Source organism: Ambystoma mexicanum, chromosome 9 (genome assembly GCF_040938575.1).
Source record: "Ambystoma mexicanum isolate Mex_15411 chromosome 9, UKY_AmexF1_1, whole genome shotgun sequence".
Lineage (NCBI taxonomy): Eukaryota > Metazoa > Chordata > Amphibia > Caudata > Ambystomatidae > Ambystoma > Ambystoma mexicanum.
The window spans coordinates 1,101,003,806-1,101,027,225 of NC_090931.1; the positions used below are offsets into that span (position 1 = coordinate 1,101,003,806).

The 23,420-nt window shown below is 46.2% G+C and overlaps 1 protein-coding gene across 4 annotated transcripts in view; it reads right to left on the reverse strand.

The window, feature by feature from the left end:
* Positions 1-309: 309 nt before the first annotated feature.
* The window catches only part of GALNT13 (polypeptide N-acetylgalactosaminyltransferase 13), a 1,280,472-nt gene continuing 1,257,361 nt past the window's right edge, over positions 310-23,420 (reverse strand). For 2 of the 4 annotated variants that reach the window (XM_069616427.1, XM_069616426.1), the window contains one exon: positions 310-1,230. In XM_069616427.1, the coding sequence (XP_069472528.1) occupies positions 1,090-1,230 (141 nt within the window). In that variant the 3' untranslated portion in view covers positions 310-1,089. The remainder of the gene's footprint in view (positions 1,231-23,420) is intronic. The other 2 variants (XM_069616425.1, XM_069616423.1) reach the window with 1 other exon arrangement.

Genomic DNA, 23,420 nt, shown 5'->3' on the forward strand with positions numbered 1-23,420 from the left:
TTAATGCCTACAACCAAACTTCTTGGACGATTCCCAAACTATATACATGCATACTGTTGTGAGGTATAGCAGGACACCTCACAAACCTATTCAGCTAATTAAAATAAAAAGCTCAGTGATAACATATTATTTGCACGATAACGGATTAGATTCGTTGAGGGGTTTGGGTGATGTGGGCCTGAGTGAGACACCAAAAGTGGCAGCATGGCACTATCTAAGACCACTTTCATTACACATTATATAAAAGTACTCCAAAAGCAACGTGCATTAACTTCTAGGTACACTAGACATACATTAATGAAACCAATCCAGGATTTCATTAACACATTTTAATGTCTTAAATATTGCAATAGAAAAAAACAGATTTCACAATTGGAAACTATCATGTCAATGCATAGCATTACTAGTAATTTGATCATTTCAGTGTCTCAATGTATGTTTTTCTTCAATGCGTCTGTCTTTAAAATTACTCACATCATGAACACACAACACAATCCTTCTGCAGATATATAAAATGGAACATTAATTAGATTCACTGCTCATAAAGCTTTGCAAGAGTGCAGTGGGACAGTTCATCTAAAACGATTCGACTTGTGACAGAAATGAATAAAAACAAAAGTATTCACGTCAGATTATAAAACAATGTATCTATGTTGTGTCATAATCCGTACATTTGCATTCATAGTGCATGTTCTGTGACGCCACATTCAAGCAGCAGCTGTGTGACAACAACAGAACGCCTCATTATGTTTCGACAGTATTTATCAAGTCAGCCCAGTGCCCATTACAACGGCGGCGTACTGTGGTGTGGTAAACAATGGAAACATCTCATGATATACCCTTTCCAGTCCAGTCTGCTTCCACTAAATACATATCATTTTTTGGGGCTGTGCTTAAATGTTAGTTTCGGAAATGTATCAGTGACATGGCGTGCACATACAGTGGCTGACAGGAAGAAGTCTTGCTAACTCTTTGATTTGGCAGTGAGTAAAATAAATCGGAACACCATGTACATTCAACTTGATGCAAGTCTTGCAAGCTGGACTGGAGACCGCACTCCCATGATAACACATCTTGTGTGCATCAACTTCAAGCTCCCAGGGTCATGTTGCGCAGCAGCCATTGCTGTGATCGACCTCCATTGCATTCCTTTATTGTGGGCGCCATTTTTTCATCCTCTGATGGCTCGTCCAGACACTGGTTGCTGTTGACATGTCGAAGCGTAAAACGCTGCAAGAATAAAACAAAAAGAAATGCGTGATTTGAATAAACTGCATTTGTTAAGCAAAAGGCGAAACACTTCTTAGACACCTAGAACTGATTCATTAAAGCACCGTTTTCTTCAAAGACTCAACCTGTATTTGACAGTCTTCTGCAAAATATCTTAACCATAATAGTCCGTAATTCTCTTTGTATCTGAGATGCACGCACAGGATTAAGAGAAACTAAATGCCCACAATTCAAACGTGTACTGTCTCTTCTAGATATCATATTTCATAGAGAGACCAGGAAAACACGATGCGTGTTTGCCCTGGAGCATAATAAAGAAAACAAATCGGACATAATGTGCTTATTTTTTGATCATGTAGGCAAACTGTTCCGTATTGTATCTATAGATTTGCAAGAATCCGATAAAACAATTCTGAAAACACACAATATAAATGTAAAACTATTTGAGGTAACTGATTTGCAATTTATATTAGAATTGTGTTATGACTGTACAAAAGTATTATAGGCAAAAAGGTTTACATGAATAAAAAACAAATAGTAATCATGAAACGGTGGTTTGCATGAAATCTTCAATTGCTGCACTACGTGTCTTCACAAATAGGTTCTTAGATGCATTCTGGTACCGATTTCTGCAGAAGGTTCTTGACAGTGGTCCCTAATGATGAGCATTGGTGTGCTTGTTCCTTTTGACCTCTCTTCAGTTGATAATAAGGCCTCTGCTTTTGAAACATATTATAGGTACTGGGAGGAATGTAACCCGCTTCCCCCGGTCTATGGTAGGTCCTGCCAGCTTGTGCTGCCTCATCTGTCCCCAAAAACAGACCTAGCTTCCTTGGCAGCATCCTCCTTTGCCCCTGGGACCATCCCTCATCTACACTGTAATTGTGATTGTTTATTTGTAGAGCTCTTATACAAAAGTGAAGTGCTTCAAATCACTAGAAGGCAGGAGGGGAACATGGGAGAACAGTTGTCATTCTTAGGCCTTGAAGATTCTGAACGATTTACAACAATATCTAGCATGCTAGGCCAGAGGCATATATACTAATGAAGTCCTAGACACAGAGTGAGGGAGCAAGAGGGGTGGGGGGGCATACAGGTCAATAGAACAGTACTGACCTGGCCAACATTTCGGGATTGCTTGGTAGTTGGTCATCAATGCGCGTATGCATGAGTATTTAAAGCACAGCCCAGCTATGGAGGGGACACAGAGGGAGGACCAGACAGACTTGCAAGGCCTAGAACATTCAAGGTCAAGGAACGTGCAAGTGCACAAAACAGGAAGTGCAAAGGAGGGGGAGGGGGACAAGTTCACCCTATCTAGCAGGGGCCTGGGTGCAGAGTGGGTGCCCCTCTCATGTAGCAAATTGCAGTAGTGCCTGGCTGAGTGCGGAGGACTGGAAGCTAATACAGAACCGGCAGGAACCCTGGGATCTGTTAGGCTCTGGAGGTGCACCAGGCGACCAGTTAGCTAACAGAGCAGGTTAGGGAAGAGAGGGAGGCAGGGAAAGAAGCGAGGAAAAAGGAGGTTACCAGGGGAGAGGGAGAGACAGATAGGAGAAGTAGGGCTTGAGGAGTTTCCAGAATTTAAGGAGGTCAGCCTCAAGATGGAGAGTGGTAGGAAGGTTGTTCCAGAGGGAGGCACCTGCAGAGGATAAGGATCAGCCCCCAAAGCTCTGTTTGGAGAAATGGCACACCCGCAGTGAGTTGTAGGAGGCCAAGTGCAGGGTTCTAGAATGAGAGTAGTTGGGAGGAGAGCGTTGTAGATAGTAAGGGCACTGGCCCCACAAAGCCTTGTGGACTATCCAGAGGGACTTGATCCTTGCAGCCACAGCGAGCCAGTGGAGTGATTTCAGCGCTGGGGAGATGCGGAACCTGGGTTTGAGACCAAGGATAAGTCTCTCTGTTCTGGATAAGTTGCAGAGGTCGGAGAGTTAAATTAGGAAGATTGAGATAGAGACTATTGCACTAGTCCAGTCTGGAGAGAACCAGTTGTTAGGCAGAATGATATACAGTACCCTTTGGGAACACCACACACAATTAAGAATACAAGTGACAGTACAAATTCACCTTTGGTACAAGCCCGTACTACACAGTAAAAGTGGTTGAGATGGCTGAGCAGCCAGACTTATCTCAATAGCAAGTGAGCAGTAGCAATAGTTACACAAAGGACAACAATTACTAGGATTCAAACAAACAATGACGCAAGGTTTCTGAGTAAAAGAATATACATTTATTTACACATCAGTTGTCTATCATCTCACTAAAGTAAAGCAGTTGAAAAATCACACTCTTAATACACCACACCACTCCCAATAGATTCTGGACAAGTTAAGCTCAAAAATGAAGTGTGAGCAAAATGGCACTCCAATAATTTAAAAGGGGGGGAAAGACAAAGTTGGATACAAATTGAGCAGCACCAACACATAAGTAAGCAGGGCAATCTAGAAAGAGGAACTACAATGATGGAATCAAATCAAAAAGGCTTATGGCCAAAGTCAATAGGACAAAAATCTTGCTCAAGATCACACAGTTCAGGGTAGTTCGCTGTTAAGTCTTTGCCAAGAGTTCCAGATGAAGTTGGTCGGCAGAAAAGTTAGTGTAAAGAGTAGAGAAGGACAAGCCACCAGATTGGTGAAAGGTTTCACACACCTTCACCGCGGCTGGACGAAATTAACAAGCGGATTTGCACAGTACCTTTAAATGGAGAAGAAGCTGTAGCTGAGGCGGACGTTCCTGGCAGGTCCTGCAGGCACACGGTTCCTGAAGCGACTGTCGGACTGACACAAAGTAGGAAGACTGGAGGGTCCTGCACTGCCGAGGGAAGAAACCGGCAGCAGAGCAAAGCAACGAATAAAAGGTGCGTTCCTTCAAACCCAAGCAGGGTTGACCTTTCCAGACCCAGAGACCTGCTTTTTTGGAGTTTTCCCCCATTCACACAGCCTGGCTGTCAACCACACAGCAGGGTGGCTGTCCTGGCGGGACAGTCACCTAGCCAATCAAACAGGAGTGCGACTTGGGTTACCAAGGGAAACCATGGCAGGGGTCCTAAAACCCCTCCCTCATATCCTGCCTACCCATACTTTCAAGTGCCTAAGGAGGGCTTCTGCGGAGAAGAAAGCGAAAAGGCGGTGAACAAAGGAACCACACCTGGAGTAAAACACGAGAAAAACATTTTCAAAAATAAATGGCGAATAAACCCAGCCGGAACCGTATAAAAACTTATATGGTCTAGCAGGTTTAAGTTCGAGGCTACCAAGATAGCCTAAAACAATACCAAAGTTATTTAAGATAACCGCGGTAGGAAAAATAGGGAAGTTACCACTGCCACCAGCCAAGTCTTGATGAAAAGGGAGCGAAACAATGCTCCAAGAGAAACAGACAAAAAGGGATAAGTATTAACGCTTTCCAGTACTCTATGTAAGATAGTTTGTACGGTGTGTGGATTTTTAAGAGATTAATAAAGTCAGTGGCAACTTTACATGTTCTAGGAGACAGTAGTCAGTCCCAGAACATGGAGTCTGAGTTTGGGAAGTCTGAGTTTGGGAAGTCACTGCACTGAAAACGATGAGGCCTATGGAGTAGGTGAGGCTCCACAGTCTATGAACACAAAAAAATGTTAAACACACACACAGCAAAACACATGTAAGAGTGGGAAAAAAAGGCTCACACTTTTACCAGGTGAAAAAAAAAATCCTAGAAATCCAGCAAAGCTGCTGAGGGACTCAGTAGGTAAGGGAAATTAGCCATTCTAGATAATTCTCCCTAACACCAGGGCTCTGGAGACAGTGTGCCTCTGGGGGAAAGTGAGAACAGGTAGAATACCTCTGAGGATGTGCAGCTGTTATTGAGACTTTTTGGACATGTCCGAGATGTGAGAAGAGAAAGAGAGAGTAGAGTCAAAGATGACCCCCAGGTTTTTTGCCTCACTGGTGGGTGGGTTGTAGGACCAAGGGAGGCATGCCAGAGTGAGAGTGGGAAAGTGAGAGCTGGGGTCCCAATGAGGACGATCTCTGTCTTGCTGGCATTAAGGCAGAAACTGTTAGCAGCACACCAGGACTGAATTGCGGACAGACAATCAGGAATGAGCGAGGAGGAGGAAGAGGCTGAGGGTAACCTGAAAGAGAGCTGTGTGTCATGTGCATAACATTGAAAGTTGAAGGTGAAGGTCAGAGATTATGTGGGTGAAAGGGGCCATGTAGACATTGAAAAACAAGGTGGATAGATTAGATCCCTGGGGACACTATAAGTAAAGAGATAGATGGTGGAGAGAAAGGACCCAAGTTCCTCCTGGAAAGGACGGTTAGAGAGAAAGGATGCAAGCCACACCGGGCCTGATCTGTGATGCTCAGAGTATCCCAGAGATAGGTGATCAGGAAGTTGTGAATTACTGTGTAAAAATCAGAGGAGAGGTCAAGGAGAATGAGCAAGAGTTGGAGTCAAGGTTTGAGAGCAGGTCTTCAGGGGTTTTCAGAAGAGCAGTTTCTGTGCCTCTGGATGCTGTAAAGCCAGAATGATGGTCATGGAGACAACCAATGGATTAATTGTGGAGGGTGAGCGAAGGGATAGCCAGCTTCTCCCGGAGTTTGCCCAGGAAAGGAGTGATAGAGATTGGGCGATAGTTTGCCAGAATAGAGGGGTCAGCAGAGTGGCTTTGAGCAGAGGTGCACACGAGAATGCTTGGGGGAAGTGGGGAAAACTCCAGTGGTGAAGGAGAGGTTGGTCAGGTCTGCCAAGACTGGAGCTAGAGAGCCAATGTTGTCCTTGATGGTTTTGGAGGGGCAAGGGTACACCTGTTTCGAGGAGGTTTTCATAGATCCAAATTGTCTATAAACCTCCTCAGGTGTGACAGGGGAGTGGGAGGAGAGTAAAGGTCGGGGTTTGTGGGGGACAGCCAAGGGGAGCCCAGGGGATGATAGTGCATGAATGGGTGTGGAGCAGCGAGAGGAGAGGATGTCTTGCATTTTGGCTGTGAAGTGTGCAGCCAGGGCACCACAAAGGGCCTGGGTAGGTGCAAAAGAGGATGAGGTCGCAGTAGGTTTGGCCAACTCCTTACAGATTTTGAAAAGTTTGCTGTGTTGTTGGCTGCCACAGAGATGCAGGCTTGAACATGGACTCTTCTCTTGAGCCAGATGCTGCGTCTATGTTGCCTTTGCAGAAGGCCGCAGGCCAGCTTGTCAGACGGTGCACCTGAAGATCCCGATTTCTGTTCTGCTGCCCTGCACTTGTGTTTAAGGTCAGCCAGATCAAAGTCGAACCAAGAGTTGCATTTTTTTGAGATGCTTCAGTCAGACCGTCATGACAGGACCAAGGATGTCAAGAGTATTGGAGATGGAAAGGTGTAAAATAGAGAAGGCTGTGTCAGGTTTGGAGTCAGCCACAAGAATGGGAGGAGGGGAGTAGGCAGAGGCAAAGACAGCAACTGACACTTTTTTCATGGGTTGGAAGACCTTGTAGGTGGGAGGTGGTGCCGGGTGTGCCAGTGCAAAAGGAGAAGACAGCTTCAAGTGAGAGGAGAGAAGAGAGTGGTCAGTCCATTAGAGTGAATTAGTGAGAGGGGTAGAGAGAGGGATGTCTGTGAAGAGGAGTGCATCCAAGCTGTAACCGGCAGTGTGGGTCAGACCCGAGGGTAGAATTGAGAGAGTGAACAAGTCGCATAGGTTGTGGAAAGCTCTTGAAGAGTCAGGAGAGTCAATGTGGATGTTAAGATCCCCCAGCAAGAGGAGTTGGGAGGCGGAGGAAAGGAGAGAAGATGGCAGGTCAGCCCAATCTGAGAGGAAGAGGGTGGACTGGCCTGGCAGCTGACAGAAGGTGGCCAGCGTAAGAGAGGAGACAAGAAAGAGAGCAAGAATCTGCAGACCAGGCACTTCGAAAAAGGACATCCCCATGGCATTCCCATGTCATGAATAGGACAGGTGATTGTTCCTACTGCTCTGAGCCAAAGCAAATTACATGCATGTGTTAACTCCTGCTGCTAGACACTAGACCAGACCATCTCTGTGATTCATGGTGAATTATCCAACCACCCAACCCTGAAAGAGAAATCCCGAACAGTCTCAACTCTTGCCCCCAGAGCTTCCTACACCCACATGAGCATACAGCGGGGCTTAGGTCAAGGCTCGGGTGGTAGGGAGAGGAGATGATCAAATAACCACCAAAAGAATAAGCTCAGGCTTGCTATTGCAAACAACTGTTTTGCTGTGAGCTAAAGTGAGCCAGCCTTTTGATGCAGGAAAGGCCTAGGAAGCTTCCTCTCACTCATCACAAAATAACACTGCCCTCCAAGAATGTTGCATGGCAATATAAAGATTTTCACTGGTTCCCTCAAACAAAACTTCCCAAAAACAGAGTTTGTCATGCTGAGATAGGGGGGTAATTACAAAGCCAAATTGATGATTGGCTGCTAAAGATGCAGATTGAAATGTTTTTCTGTACACTCTCAGGACTGCATGGTCGCTAGGTTTCCACATTGGCACTGACCTACCTTTTTAATATTTTAGTGAAAAGAAAACCCAGATGTCATAATAGCAGGTCAGTCTCCTCTTGAAGATCCAACCATTCCGTCATAGCAACCTTACTATCACCCTCATCATAGACCACCCCATCATCACACTCCCTCTCTCACCCATGGCTGTCTTATGTGCATGATCTCAGGCCAGAGCAAATTTGAGGAACACAATACAATTTAAATCCTTATGCAGCATCTTTGACACCCTTCATACTGATAAGAGAATACCTCCAACGTTAGGGACAGTCCACAACCACCTGCAGCTAGCGAGACAGAGAGCTAACAAAGAAATGACCAGGAAACAGCCTTCTCAAGCTAAACTGCCAAACCTTGGAATGTTCAATGATTACACCTGACACTCCCTCCTCCAAACCTTTATAATGAAGCTTTAAGCGCTTCAGTTCACATTCCACTAAAACTCTTTCCATGTATGATATGATATGATATGATATATGATAGTTTATTTATATAGCGCCTATACACAATGTGTTTCAAAGCGCTTCAAGGAGGGAGGGGACATAGGAAAAATACAGTTACACTCAGCAAAAGTCCTTGAAACAATACAGAATGTGAGAATAACTATCATAATAGGCCTGTCGACATTTCTGATAGTGCAAGTGCATAGAACAAGTAAGGCAAGAGGTGATGGAAAAGAAGGAAAACAGAGCAAGCAGTAACATTACTAAGTCTGACGACAATTTACGCAGTGCAGGTGGTAACAAGAGGCGGGGTGGGAGGGGGGGGGCAAGTGGACGGAGGGGGGAAGGAGAAACAAGACACGCTACTGATCAAAAAATCAGTGACAAATTGAAAAGTAGGGGAGGGGGGAGGGGGAGAACAAAAGGGTGGGGGGACAGACAAGCTGCTATCAAGAGTCACGGAACAGATGATAGGAGTAAGTGCTAGGAGGCGGAAGTCTAAGAGGGGGAGAAAAGGAGGGGGGAGTAGGAGGGACGTTGAAGAGGATGGAAATGAGGAGGGGGGGTGGAGCGCAGAGCAAGAGGGGGGGGCAAGCAGGGTGAGGGCACACAGATACTCACGGGGGGCAAACAGAATCTCAGGGGGGGGCAAACAGTCACTCACGGGGGGCACACAGAAACTCACGGGGGCAGGGGGGGCAGAGGGGGGGCACACAGATACTCACAGGGGGCAGGGGGGCACACAGAAGCTCACGGGGGGCAGGGGGGGCATACAGATACTCACGGGGGGCAGGGGGGCACACAGATAGTCACGTGGGGCACACAGATACTCACGGGGGGCAGGGGGCACACAGATACTCACAGGGGCAGGGGGGCACACAGATAGTCACGGGGGGCAAGGGGGCACTCAGATACTCACTGGGGGCAGGGGGGGCCAGGGGGGGCACACAGATACTCACGGGGGGCAGGGGGGGTACACAGATACTCACGGGGGGCAGGAGGGGCACATAGATACTCACGGGGGGGCAGGGGGGCACACAGATACTCACGGGGGGCAGGGGGGGCACACAGACACTCTTGGGGGGCAGGGGGGCACACAGACACTCGCGGGAGGCAGGGGGGCACACAGACACTCGCGGGGGCAGGGGGGGCACACAGACACTCGCGGGAGGCAGGGGGGGCACACAGACACTCACGGGGGCAGGGGGGGCACACAGACACTCGCGGGGGGCAGGGGGGGCACACAGACACTCGCGGGGGGCAGGGGGGACACAGACACTCACGGGAGGCAGGGGGGGCACACAGACACTCACGGGGGGCAGGGGGGCACACAGACACTCGCGGGAGGCAGGGGGGCACACAGACACTCACGGGGGGGAGGGGGGGCACACAGACACTCACGGGGGGCAGGGGGGCACACAGACACTCACGGGGGGCAGGGGGGGCACACAGACACTCACGGGGGGCAGGGGGGGCACACAGACACTCACGGGGGCAGGGGGGCACACAGACACTCACGGGGGGCAGGGGGGGCACACAGACACTCACGGGGGCAGGGGGGCACACAGATACTCACGGGGGGCAGGGGGGCACACAGATACTCACGGGGGGGCACACAGATACTCACAGGGGCCAGGGGGGGCACACAGACACTCATGGGAGGCAGGGGGGGCACACAGACACTCACAGGGGGCAGGGGGGGCACACAGACACTCACGGGGGGCAGGGGGGCACATAGATACTCACGGGGGGGCACACAGATACTCACGGGGGGCAGGGGGGCACACAGACACTCACGGGGGGCAGGGGGGCACACAGACGCTCACAGGGGGCAGGGGGGGCACACACACTCACAGGGGGCCACACAGACACTCACGCACGGAGGGGCCGGCGATCCGGCGTACCGCGGTGGACAGCGGTAGACAGGGCCTTAGGAGTAGGCCTTGTGAGGAGGGCCGGCCAAGCCTGCCGGCCTTCCCATTGGGCAAGATGTAGGCGTCCATAGCCAATCCCGTATCCCCAGCAGCAGTGTGCTCAGCACTCCGGTGCAGGCACAGTGAAACGGCCATCTTTGAATGGCGATTTTACATACGAAAAGGCATGGTGCAATGCAAGGTGGCACACAACGGAGCGGTATTGAGGCTCCAAAATGTCAGTACATTCATGCGGATGATGTGCTAAACAAGCAAAGATATTAAAATGTTCATCCATGTTGATGCGCCGATGCGCGCCTCTCGTGGGAGCCCAATAGAGTGGGGCTTACCTTAGCACCAGAGTCCGACACGTGCGAGCAGGCAGCACGTAGAATGCAGGGGGGGAAGAAAGATGCAGCCGCTCCGGCAGCCGCATGAGAGATTCAGCGGTATCCTATTCAGGGAGACTTTTTGGGCCCGGTTTTGCCCAAAAGGAGAGGGAGCACAGGGTTGTAACATTATGTTTTTCTGTGGAAGAGGTCGCAAAAGCTATTAGGGCTCAGTCACGTAATTTAGCCCCTGGTCCGGATGCAATTCCAGTTGACATCTTATTGGAAGAAATTGAACTATGGCCTCCATTGTTGACCCTGGCCTTTAACGCTTGTATGAGCTCAGGGCATTACCCACCTTCTTGGAAGTCAGCAACTATTTTCCCCATTTTTAAAAAGGGAGATGTAACCATGCCTGCATCATATCGTCCTGTATCTCTTTTGGATACATCATTCAAAATTTTTGGTTGGATTTTGCTGGGACACATTGAGAGTTGGCTCACAGAAGGGGCGATCTTGACCGATATTCAGTTTGGTTTTCGCCCTGGCTTAGGAACATTGGAAGAAGCATTGAATTTGTACCTCCTGGTGTCTAATTATGTCTTTTGCAGGGGCGTGGTGGTCTACCTCACCTTTATGGACCTAAGCACAGCCTTCAACAAAGTCGATCAGTCGAAATTATGGGCTGTGTTTGAGTCCATGGGTTGTCCTGGGGCTTTCTTGGGGATATTGCGGGAGATAGACACTGATAAAAGAGCCAATGTCCAATTTGCACCATGGGGAAGATGTACTGAGTATTTTAATATAGGACTGGGGGTTCGGCAGGGGTGTGTGCTTGCCCCCATACTGTTCACCCTGTTCATAAATGGCTTACGTCAGGCCCTGTTGAACACTGGTGCAGACTTTCTGAGACTGGAGGGCATGCCTTTCCAGTTTTAGCATAAGCCGATGATACGGTGCTCATGGCCAGAACCCCCATGGCCCTACAAATCTTGGTTGATGCTTATGCTTCCTTCAATTCTGGATTGGGTCTCAAGATTAACACTGTTAAATCAGCAATGATGGCCTGTAATGGGGGAAGAAACCTCAGTAAGAGGCACCCCATAGTTTGTTGTGGGGAAGTTATTCCTAAGGTGGCTGAATATGATTATATGGGGTAAGGTTTTCAGAGACCTTGTCGGGCGGTGCTCATGTGAAAAAGAAGTCCCTGAAAATGAGCCAATACTTGGGGGATTTATCTCACTTTTTCGCAATATGTAAGGGACAGCACATGCAATCAGCTCTCAAGGTTTATACCTCGCGAATTCAGGCAGCTACTCAATACGAAGGAGCACTGTAGGTCTATTGTAAGCCTGGTGATCGACAGGATAAGGAAAACCAGTTCTTCAAAAATCTTCTGGGGCTCCCAGTTTCCCCGTCCTCGGTTCATAGGGAACTGGGGATGGCTTTTTGGGAGGATGATTGGGAAGCCGCCCCGAGTAAGCTAATGTTGAGACTTTGGGAAAACAAGAAAGCAACTCTATGACATTTTATTTTAAGAAACACGCTGAACAGGGACAGGTGGGCCAAAATACCCAGGCTGAGGACAGTGAAAGATTATTTGTGCCTGTGTGATGTTCCTGCTCAGTTTACTCCTGGTGCAGTATTATTGCCGATAGAAGTAAGAACATAAAAGGAGGTAGTGACGCGAGGGATTGAGGCAAAACGTGCCTTGGTTTCACGGGCGACCCATGCTGATAGTCATCACAAGCTCATAAGCGGGTTTCCCAATTTACAACCGTATCTTGTCTGAGCTGGGAAACAGCATCACAGTTGGCTTATTTTTTTTTTTATTTGTTATAGCTGAACAAACCGTCTTTCAAATATACAAAAATAATTTTCTCACAAAGAAAAATGCGAAATACAAACAAAACAAGTCGTAAAGTACATAAGTTCACATTTAGAATATTGTTTAGTCTCTTCAGTTCATTAGGTAAAATGATCATAATATAAAATTAATAAAATTCAGACTATAAGGTAATGAACACATTCATAAATAAAATTATATGTCGGAATAGAAATAATATTATGCCTCCTATTGTAATAATTGTATGTGTATTGGCCTACGCCAAGTTGTCTAAACATCATGCGCGAACAAACTCCACGACAAGGTCTTGACCTTAGAGAAATCAATGTAAGCCGCCATCTTGTATTAAACCGCCATTTTAGGTTCTCTTGTTATGTAGAAGTCACCCTGAACATCAAAATGGAGACCAAAATACATTCTGAATAAGATTCTGCCAAGGGCTGGACAAATTGTATAAAAGGCCTGGGTATTCCAATATGCGCTCTCTCATTAACACATCAAACCCTCGTTGAAGTTCGTTATGTTATACTGAGAGCCGAATAGCTATCCGTTTGTCAATTGACTTGGTAACTATTGTAGCTTGAAACAAAGCACTTGTATGTTTCTTTGTGTGTTGGTGTGTTTCTTTTTGGAATTCCTGGCCTCATATTATTGTTCTGTTTTCACAGTTGGCGCCCGAATAGGGACCCTCAAGATTGATGCCAGATCATTGAAGGTTGACGCAGGCTATCGAACCGGGATCGGACGGTGTGATACTGCGGGCCCGACCGAACGAGACGCGATACCTCGGCAGTGCTGCACGATCCGATCCTTGGACGATAGTCGTGTGGTCTGACACAGCATCTTGACGAGGGTCAATTTTTTGAGGCGGGCAGATTTGTCGAAACCACCAAACACAAGGTAAAATTTGTTAGGTAAGTTCTTTGGTAAACCGTACGGTCCTCCTTAGGTTTGGTCAGGTGTAGTCGTGACCCGACTCTTAATTTAACCCTGACAATTTGAATTTGGCATATTGTATCTGCAGACACAATTATTGACCAGGTAACACCAATTTTTTGTGAAATGCCTGGGAAATTGTCTAGCTGCTTTAGGGCACTGTTCCGCAGCGATCGACAATCTTTGGACTTTAGCCGCCCAGTACCACAGGAGGGGTCGCCAGTGTGTACTATGTACTGTAAGCATGGCATTGGAAGTATAGTATTTAATGATATTTGGCACAGACAAACCAGATATGCCTCCGAATTTCAGTGGCCAATCAATGGTAGTTTTGAGATCCCCCCTATTGAATACCTAGAATCGGTCTTGTTAAAGAAGAAGGCCAGACCTGCAGCATTCTATGTTTTGCAGTAGGGATAAACATGCACGCCATCATAAAACGAATGCCGAAAAGGCGTTGTTATATGATAAGGAAAAACATTCAGAGTCAGTCAAGAATATGGATAGGGCTTTCTCACTCGGTATCCAGAAAATCTATCCCTCTAAAGATTTTCATGTTTCCGAAGAATTTATTGATAAATTGTTAAACGAGCGAAGGCCTGGTGCCTCTGCGCCACCTCCGTATGATCCTCTCCCTGGTGCTTTGCCCATTCCTGCTGTTATTCCTGCTGTTATTCCTGTTCCCCCTGTACAACCTATTGTTCCTATTCCTCTTGTTGTTGTTCCTCCACCTACTCTACCACCCCTTCCTCTTGTGCCGATAGTCGCACCTCCATTGAATTTGCCCGCACCTCCGCTCCCGAGTGGTTCTGTACCGACTGAAGTTGATCAGGGTGCCGGGTCAAAGATTGTCACTCGTAATACTGTCTCTGCAGAAAAGAAACGGGAATTATTTGCATGGGCTAAGCATTGTATGGAGAGAGGTGATCAAGCTGATGTTTTTTCACATTATCAAATATGAGCAATTTTCCTGAGAAAAATGTTTTTATTGAAGGTTTGGGGGACTTATTTATGTGTAATGTGGGGTAGATTACATAATACAGATCTCCCACAAGGGTTGAGGGATCTGAATACATTAGCACTGTCGAGGGACACTGAGGAGAAAGTACATGGTCATGTTGAGAGGTTATTTGAGTATAGGAGGGACTTAGAAAGATTACGGGATGAGGATGATGAAGACGACAGTATGTATGTACAGAAACGGTTCCTTCCGTGTCGTAAATCGGCATCTGAGGAAGTACGAATCTGTACCAAAGATGCGATTCGATGAATCTCGGATTCATCGATACCGCCAGATGAAGTGTATAACACGTATAGTCAGTATACGGTAGAAATGCAGAGGAAGGTGATTCAGGTAATGGTACAGTATCTGCAGGATGAATGTGTAAGGAAGAAGGTTAGTTGTCCTACAGAGTTATTGGGTATTTGTAAGAGGGTTTTTTCACCCGACACTTCTTCGACTGCCTTAGCGCTCGACCTGGCTCTATTGCTGAGTAAGCGATCGGAATTACCTATATCTCAGTTGCCTATGAGAAAGGTTCCTCCGACATTTGTCCCAAAGGTCGAGATTCCTGCTAACGTTGGGACTGGTGCAACCGCTGTGGACATTCCCGCACATTATGTATCACAATTTGTTCACGTCCCGTTTTCGCGACAGGAAGTGAACACTATTAGACAATCAATTCCTGATATTAGGAAAAATCCGACAGGATTCTACAAAGAGATAGAGTCCGTTTTACAGTCCTCTGTGTTCCCCTTAAGTGATATTTACTTGCTATTCCCTGTACTCCTGCCCGTAGATTTATGGAAGCAGGTTCGAACAACAGACGATATGCATGGGTTGGGAGATACGTGGGCTAACATAACTAGGTTTGATGGGGAAAGACCAGCTGGTGAGAAACCACCTCAGGTAATACTTACTTTGCCTGATAGAATTGTTGCAAAATTGAAAACCATAATTCCTGATAAAAGAATTATTTGGGACAAGCTTACGGCCTGTGTTCAAGGAAAATCTGAAGGTGCCACCAAATTTTTTAATCGATTCGAACAGGTATTCTCTGACTTCAGTGGACAGGACTTGGGCACAGAGTCTGGGAAAAGGTTGTTTGTGGACAAATTTGTGCGTGGATTGCTGCCTGACATCCAGTCACAGATTATGTCCTCAGAGCGCTTGGCAGGCGAAATCCCAATCTGAAGTTTTGCACATGGCTCAGTATTATGAGAACCGTGTTAATAATGAAAAAGAGAGAATGGAGAAGAGGAAAGGAGATTTGAAGACTAAAGTATTGTTACAACAAATTGTTAGAAATCCCAGAGGAGGTAATTCACAGACCAGAGGTCAGTATGTTCCGAAAGGGAACGTCCCCTTGGGTCCTGTGAATATTAATCAATGTGCCTATTGCCGTCAGGAAGGTCATTGGCGTGCACAGTGCCCTGTCCTTCGACAGAGGTCAAACAACACATTTGGGAGTATGGGTAGACGACCGAGAGGTCGCCCCGGAGTGTGAGGCCCTGATAGAGGTCAGTTCTCACAAGATCCCCAGCAACCTTTTTCATGGGATAATCAGACTCCGAGTGTGGACACAAGAAACATATTTGATTACCCTTCTGCTGCCTACCCTTCTGAAGAGCTTCCTTTCGACGATATCTTGTTTCGTTAGGATTGCCCGAAGCAGGGTTTAGAACCTTCACCTATTCCCGTTAGTCAAAAAGGTCCATACGTTAAACTGTTAGTGGGGAATAGGAAACATCAGTTCTTGATAGACACTTGAGCACAGAAGTGCTCGATTGATCATTCTCGGGTTCCAAACATTCCACTGTCAGGGCAAACTAATGTTTCTGTAGGGTTTTCTGGCATACCAGTTGCTTGTCCAGTTTCTTCGCTGGTGCCTGTTTCTTTGGGTCCCTTTACGGACCACTTTCCATTCCTCTTGACTTCGAACTGTGGAGAGAATTTCCTGGGGTTAAATCTGTTGAAGAAATTAAATGCAGTGATTCATTGTTCCTCTGACGGAGTGCGACTGACGATTTCACCACAGCAACTTCCCAGTTCTCAGTTTCTGACTCGACCATTGCCTCCTGAGTTTAGCGTTGTCCCGGAATGTTTGTGGGCGGTCGACGACAATAATGTTGGGGTATTACAGGTTGAACCCGTTAAAATAGTTTTGAAACATGGAGTTAAACTACCACGCATTCCGCAATGTAAAATATCAGTTGAGGGCGAGCGTGCCTTGAAGTGCATTGTTTCCGATTTTGTGCATCGAGGAGTGATCGAAGAGATTGCAGGAAGTTTATGTAACAGCCCGATTTTACCCGTGTACAAGAAAAGCGACAATGCAATCCCATTCTGTTTCATAATTGATCTACGCGCTATTAATAAAGTTGTCGCCCCACAATTCCCAATTGTGCCTGATGTGACAATGATACTAACGATGATCCCTGCTACAGCTACTCACTTTGGTGTTGTGGATCTGAAGAATGCTTTCTTCAGTATTCCTATAGACAAGGCTAGTAGATATTTGTTCGCGTTCACCTTGGGGGGACGTTCGTTCACATTTACTCGTGCACCTCAAGGTTATACTGAAAGTCCAAGCATTTATAGTAGGGCTTTGAAAGAGCAGCTTGACACTCTTGAATTGCCATCTACTTGTACACTGCTTCAGTATGTCGATGACTTGCTTTTGGCTGCAGATTCTGAAAGTGCTTGTAAAGAAGGCACTGTATTGTTGCTTATTCATTTGGCTGAACATGGTCATAAAGCTTTGCTTAAGAAATTTCAATATTGTTGTCAGGAGGTCGCCTATTTAGGCTATCTCCTGTCAAAGGAGGGGAGAAGATTGACACCTGAAAGAATAAAACACATTTCTGGCATGTCTGTTCCAAATACATAGAAGGAAGTCAGAGCCTTAATAGGTATGGCTTCTTACTGTAGGCTGTGGATCCCGAACTTCTCACTAGTGATAAAACCGATGTTGGCCTTGACGAAGAAGGGCATTTCTTCGCCGCTGCCATGGAAGTCGGAACATCAAAGATCATTTGAGCTTCTCAAAACCGCGTTATGCTCTGCACCGGTTCTGGGTACTCCAAATTACAATAAGGCCTTTGTGTTGTTTGTGCATGAATGTGATGGATGTGCTTTGGCTGTGTTAACAGAGGAACACGGAGGGAAGAATAGACTGTGCGGCTACTACTCTTCCGCCCTTGATCCTGTCACATGCGCTTTGCAAACAAGTTTGCGAGCTGTCGCTGCTGCTGTGTCTGTAAAACAGACTGAGGGAAGGGTCCTAGGCCATGATTTAACCTTGATGGTACCTCACTCTGTAGATGTCCTATTGAATAAAACCCAAACACAGCACCTCACCTCTGCACGGCTGACGAGGTATGAATTAACTTTGTTTGCCCCTCACATTCAAATTAAGAGGTGTTGTGTTCTTAATCCGGCTGAACTCCTACCTTTCCCGCAAAATACTGTTTGCGTTGACGAAGAATCATATGACTGCCTGTATACCACTGAACAGGAAACTAAGGGCAGGATAGACCTTATAGATATTCCTTTGGATAATGCGGAAGGGGAGCTGTTTTGTGATGGCTCCTGCTTCAAACTTCCGTATGGTACATCTACAGCTGCTTATGCAGTCACTACATTGAGTACGGTTGTTGAAACTAAGAGACTTCCGCATAACTCCGCGCAGGCCGCAGAGATTATAGCGTTGACCCGAGATTGTGAACTTTCCGAAGGGCGTACTGTAAATATATATACTGATAGTCAGTATGCCTTTGGGGTGGCTCACAAATTTGGGAGGCTCTGGACGGAAAGAGGGTTCCTAACCTCACATGGGACCAATATTCAGCATGGCCCCCCGATAGTGCAATTGCTCTCGGCACTCGCGCTCCATAGTCAGTTAGCGATCATGAAATGTGCAGCGCATCGTAAGGTCATAGATGATGTGGGGAAAGGAAACGCTTTTGCTGACCAGATAGCCAGGCAAACGGCCACAGACCTTAACGCAGACATGTATGCTCTAAGAGAAACAAGAGATGCCTATGTAATGGATGAGGGTATTGGGTCTGTACGAGATATCCAAGTTGATGCCACAATAGAGGAGTCTAAAAAGTGGGCCGAAGGGTTGGGGAAACTAGACGAAGATGGGTGTTGGGTGGATACATCTGAAGGGAAATGGTTGCTCCCTGATTCATATGTGCTGGCGATGGTTACGATGGCACACGTTCCTACGCATGTGTGTGCTCAGCAGATCACGAAAATGTTAGAACAAGTCTGGGTAAATGATAAAATTTTGAAAATCGCGCAGCGCTATGTCCAAAATTGAATGATTTACTTACAGCACAATGTGAGGAAGGGGACGGCAACTCCAAGGGGTAGTTTTGGGCCTCCTCCTGTTCCCTTCGAGGTCATCCACTTTGATTTTATTGAGATGGAACGGTGTAACAATCTAAAATATGTCCTTGTGATCATTTGTGCTTTTTGTAAATGGGTTGAGGCTTTCCCCGTTAAGGATGCTACTGCCATGACCACTGCGAAGACTATGGTAAAGGAGTTCTTCCCACGATTTGGGCTGCCAAGAGTAATTTGTTCGGACAACGGTCCACATTTTGTTGCAGCAGTAATTTTGCAGATATGCACAGCATTGCACATTGAAAAGCGATTTCACTCGGCTAGACATCCTCAAAGTGCTGGGTTGGTAGAGAGACATAACGGTATCCTAAAGAATAAACTTGCTAAAACATGTGTCGGCACCTAACTGAAATGGCCGGACGCCTTACCTATTGTATTTGTTAGCCATGCCTGCCACACCTCAAACTAAGACTGGGCTCTCTCCATTTGAGGTTGTGATGGGGAGACCTGCTAATATCTGGGGTCTTCCGAAGCCTAAAGCATTGAGAGAGGTTGAAAATTTATTGCGTGTAGACTACTGTAACCAGTTGACTAAAAATCTGTATCTCATTTATCATCAGGTTCGATCAGCTTTACCTGTACGGTTTATGGGCCCAGGACACAATATTCAGCCTGGAAGTTGGGTCCTGGTGAAGGCCTACGAAAGGTCTTCCTGCCTCGCGCCTCGCTGGCGGGGACCCTACCAGGTGCTGTTGGTCACCCAGACAGCAGTGCTGGTGGCTGGAAAGAAGCATTGGATCCACGCGACGCATGTCTACAAACTTCCTCACCCGACGCCACACGTTACAGAAGAAGCAGAACCCCTCGCTGATGCTACAATCTCAGATCCTGGAGTAGCAAATAGCGCTGTGAGTGTGTCGGAGAATCCCTCTGAGCCTGTGGAGCTTGGGGAACAGTCCATTTTGTCTCCACACTCTTTGGAAAGGTCACTTCCGGAGAATGTTGTTTGAAGTTCTGCGACTTCCGTCGCCTCTGATACGTTGCTTCCATCAGGAAGTGACGTTACCTTATTTCCGGATCAATCAGTACCGGGAACCACCAGGTACGACCTTCGACAACGAAAAGAGAACTACGGCACGGGTTTTGCCTGTGCATCTGGAAAAGAAAAGAGTCATTGAGAGTTTTGTTCTTGCAAAAGAAAGTTTTGGAAAAGAAAGGGATTCTGCTGGCTAAGGTTGGGGAAGGACTAAGAAGTCGCGCAACCGTAGTGTCGCCAGCAACGAACATTGGGGTCGTTGATTGAGAAACTACGATGTCTGCCACCTCCACCGCTTCTGCTCGCATTGGACTTGTAAATAAGGGGGTGACCAACTTGGACAATGAACAATGTGCCTGGGCCCCGAAAACGTATTGCTGTGTTGTGATAATAGTAATTGGAATTTGTATAGTTACTGCCGTGGGCCTCTGGTACTTTGAAGAAATTTATCCTCTAGAGCCTCTTCTGCCAATTGAAATTGTACCTACTGCTCTGACTCCCTCTGTACACCTTCATACTTTGTCACCTAGGGACTCCCAGCATAGACGAAAGTATCATAATAACACTTTAATGATAATAATGAATTCAACGCATGCCATTTTTAATAAGAGTAATTGCTGGATCTGCACCCATTTACCGCAACATGGGAACAAGGGGCTAGGATGGTATATTCACCCTTTACCTTTAACGACTGCTTGCTATGCCTCTCTTAGAGCACTATTCTTTGGCCGTTGGAATGACAGCATCTCATGGAACTTTGATGGAACTAATTTAAATGATTTTGAGAAACGTGAATTGACTCCCCTGGGATGCTCGCATTTTGCAAATAGAAGTAAGCCTAATGTTGATTCTATTAGGCCATCTGATAAACTGTCTCTTCCTTTCCAAACTCTAATTTCCTTTAAAATGGCTCTGATAGGCAATAAGGACGCCGTGCCTCCTTCCTACTCTATTAACCATAGCCCCGATTCAGTTCCCTTCTGTGAACAAAGGAATGGCACTCGGTCAATGGGAGATTTTGAAGGTTGTGTGAACATTGTAAATTTGACCGGAGAGAACAGGCCTCTGTATGTAGGGGGGCCTGTCTATTTCGTTTGCGGTAGTACAGCATTTCCCTGGTTGCCCAAGGATTGGCAGGGAACCTGTTATTTAGGAATCCTGTTACCTGGGGTATTCATAGCTAGTACATTGGAAGTTTCTAAGGCTCGCCCACGGTGGGACGAGAATGGAGATACCCCTGGGCAAATATTGGGAGATATAACAAAATCAGTTGTGCCATTTTGGGAACAGATAGCAAATTCTGAAAATATTAGGGGGCTAGTGAGAGTACTGGAGAGAGCCATCAACCGGATCACGGATATACTATATAATATGACACTGGAACAGAAAGCAATAAGATTGGTAGCGCTCCAAAACCCGGATGGCATTAGATGTCATTCTGGCAGAACGTGGTGGAGTATGTAAATTAGTGTGGTCCGCTTGCTGTGTTTTCGTACCAGATTCCTCGCCGACAATTTTCAAAGCAATACAGAACTTGCACGTCCTTAGTTCAGAAGTGCATGTTCCTGTGGGAGATTGAGTATTAGTGCTTGGTTCTGGGATTCCCGACGATCCTGGGGTTGGAAGGTGCTTTCTGTCATACTGGTTATTTTGGGAATTCTGCTATTGCTTTGTTGCTGTATCCAATGTCTACCTAGTATATGTGCAATGCTAGGGGGATGTTGCGCTCAGGCGGTGAGCACGATAGGACATAAAGTGTATGCTCCAGATACAGCATCTAAAGAGTTCGTATTGCAAGAGGTTCTGGTGAACGACCTAATGGCTATAGATATTACAGATAATGATTCAGGATGTATGGACGACAATGCATGGAGTTATTTACAAAGACATTAGAAATAGTATTAGCACTTGGCATAGGCCAAAAGGAGGGTTTGTCGGAATAGAAATAATATTATGCCTCCTATTGTAATAATTCTATGTGTATTGGCCTACGCCAAGTTGTCTAAACATAATGCGTGAACAAACTCCACGACAAGGTCTTGACCTTAGAGAAATCAATGTAAGCCACCATCTTGGAATAAACCGCCATTTTAGGTTCTCTTGTTATGTAGATGTCACCCTGAACATCAAAAATGGAGGCCAAATGACATTCTGAATAAGATTCTGGCCGTTGTGACCTCCGTACAGCTGAATAATTAATATGCCTGCAGGCCACTTGTCGGGGTCGCGAACAGAGACCTTGTCCTACTGTTGACCTATATGTAAATGTACTACTTATATCAGCAAAACTAATCGAAATGCATATATTAAAGGTTGACCTGGCAAGGAACCCTAAGACCAGAATTATATTTCGCAGAATGGTTAACCCGCAAGAGTGTTGGCCAAGGGCTGGACAAATTATATAAAAGGCCCGGGTATTCCAATATGCGCTCTCTCACTAACACATCGAACCCTCGTTGAAGTTTGTTATGTTATACTGAGAGCCGAATAGCTATCCGTTTGTCAATTGACTTGGTAACTGTCGCAGCTTAAAATAAAGCACTTGTATGTTTCTTTGTAACCTGTGTTGGTGTGTTTCTTTTTGGGCTTCCCGGCCTCATATTATTGTTCTGTTTTCACAGATAAACAAGGAAAACGAAAATGAATAACTTCACCATATCAATATTAACAAATCATAGGTTAGTCATAATACAGTTAAATCTTCACACCACATCAGATTATTCTCACGTGTTTACCACTTCCAGGAGATTCAAATGATAATTGGCTTAGGCTGAATGGGGACAAGATGGAGGTCTTGGTGGTGCCCCCCTCCCTCGGCTGCCTCTCTTTGGACATTGACTTCTGGCCTGCTTCGCTTGGCTCACATCCACCCCCTGTCCTAGTGGTGAAGGATCCTGGTGTTAAACTGTGTGCTTCACTTTCTTTGGATGCACAGGTGGCAGCTGTTTATCGGCCCAGGCACTTTAAACTAAAGATTCTTTGGAAAGTCCATGCTTTTATTCCTCCTCATCTCCATGCTTCGGTTGTTGCCTCACTCATTCTGACTAGAGCAGATTACTGCAATTCTATCTAATTAGCTTGCCCCCTGTATCTCATGCATCAGCTCCAGGTTTTACAAAACACTGCAGCATGAATGATGTCCCATGTCCCATTTTCCTCACACATCTCACCTGTTCTTCACCAGCTCTCCTGGGTTCCCATTGAGAAACAAGTACAATTTAAATCTCTGTGCATAGTACAAAGGGTGTTTTATGGGCTGTGGGCAGAGTATTTTCAACAGACATTTCGGCCATATGTCCTCAGACATGCAATCCATTCTCAGTATAATGCAGTTACCTCGGTTCCCAAGATTAGTCTCTCTAATGATGGTGGCCGCGACTTTTCTGTGGTGTCCGCCAAGCTCTGGAACTCGGACCTTCGTGCATTGCGGGTTATGGAGAAACATCTAGCCTTTTTGTCGAGCTGTAAAAACCCTCCTCTTTTAGGTGAAGCTGGCTGATGTTCTGTGTTCTGCCAGTTTTATAGCGCCAAGGTGACTACGGGGGAACGTGCGCTCAACAAATATTGCAATCAATCAATCATAAACATGTCCACAGTTTCCTAGAAGACATTCAATTTTTATTTCATTACTTTCAGAGCCTGGCATCATTTAAAGATACTACATTATGCATTTGACTTCCGTCAATGGCAACCTTAAAGTGGGCTTTTATTTATTTAATGTATTGGTGATTTCTTGGGTACACTTCTTGGCCAGTATATTCGGGAATGAAGGGAGATTGGAAGGTATTTTTACTGAAAACTGCATATAAATTTCGAAGAGATATCAGTATTAGATTTGTTCCTTAGCTGGGCA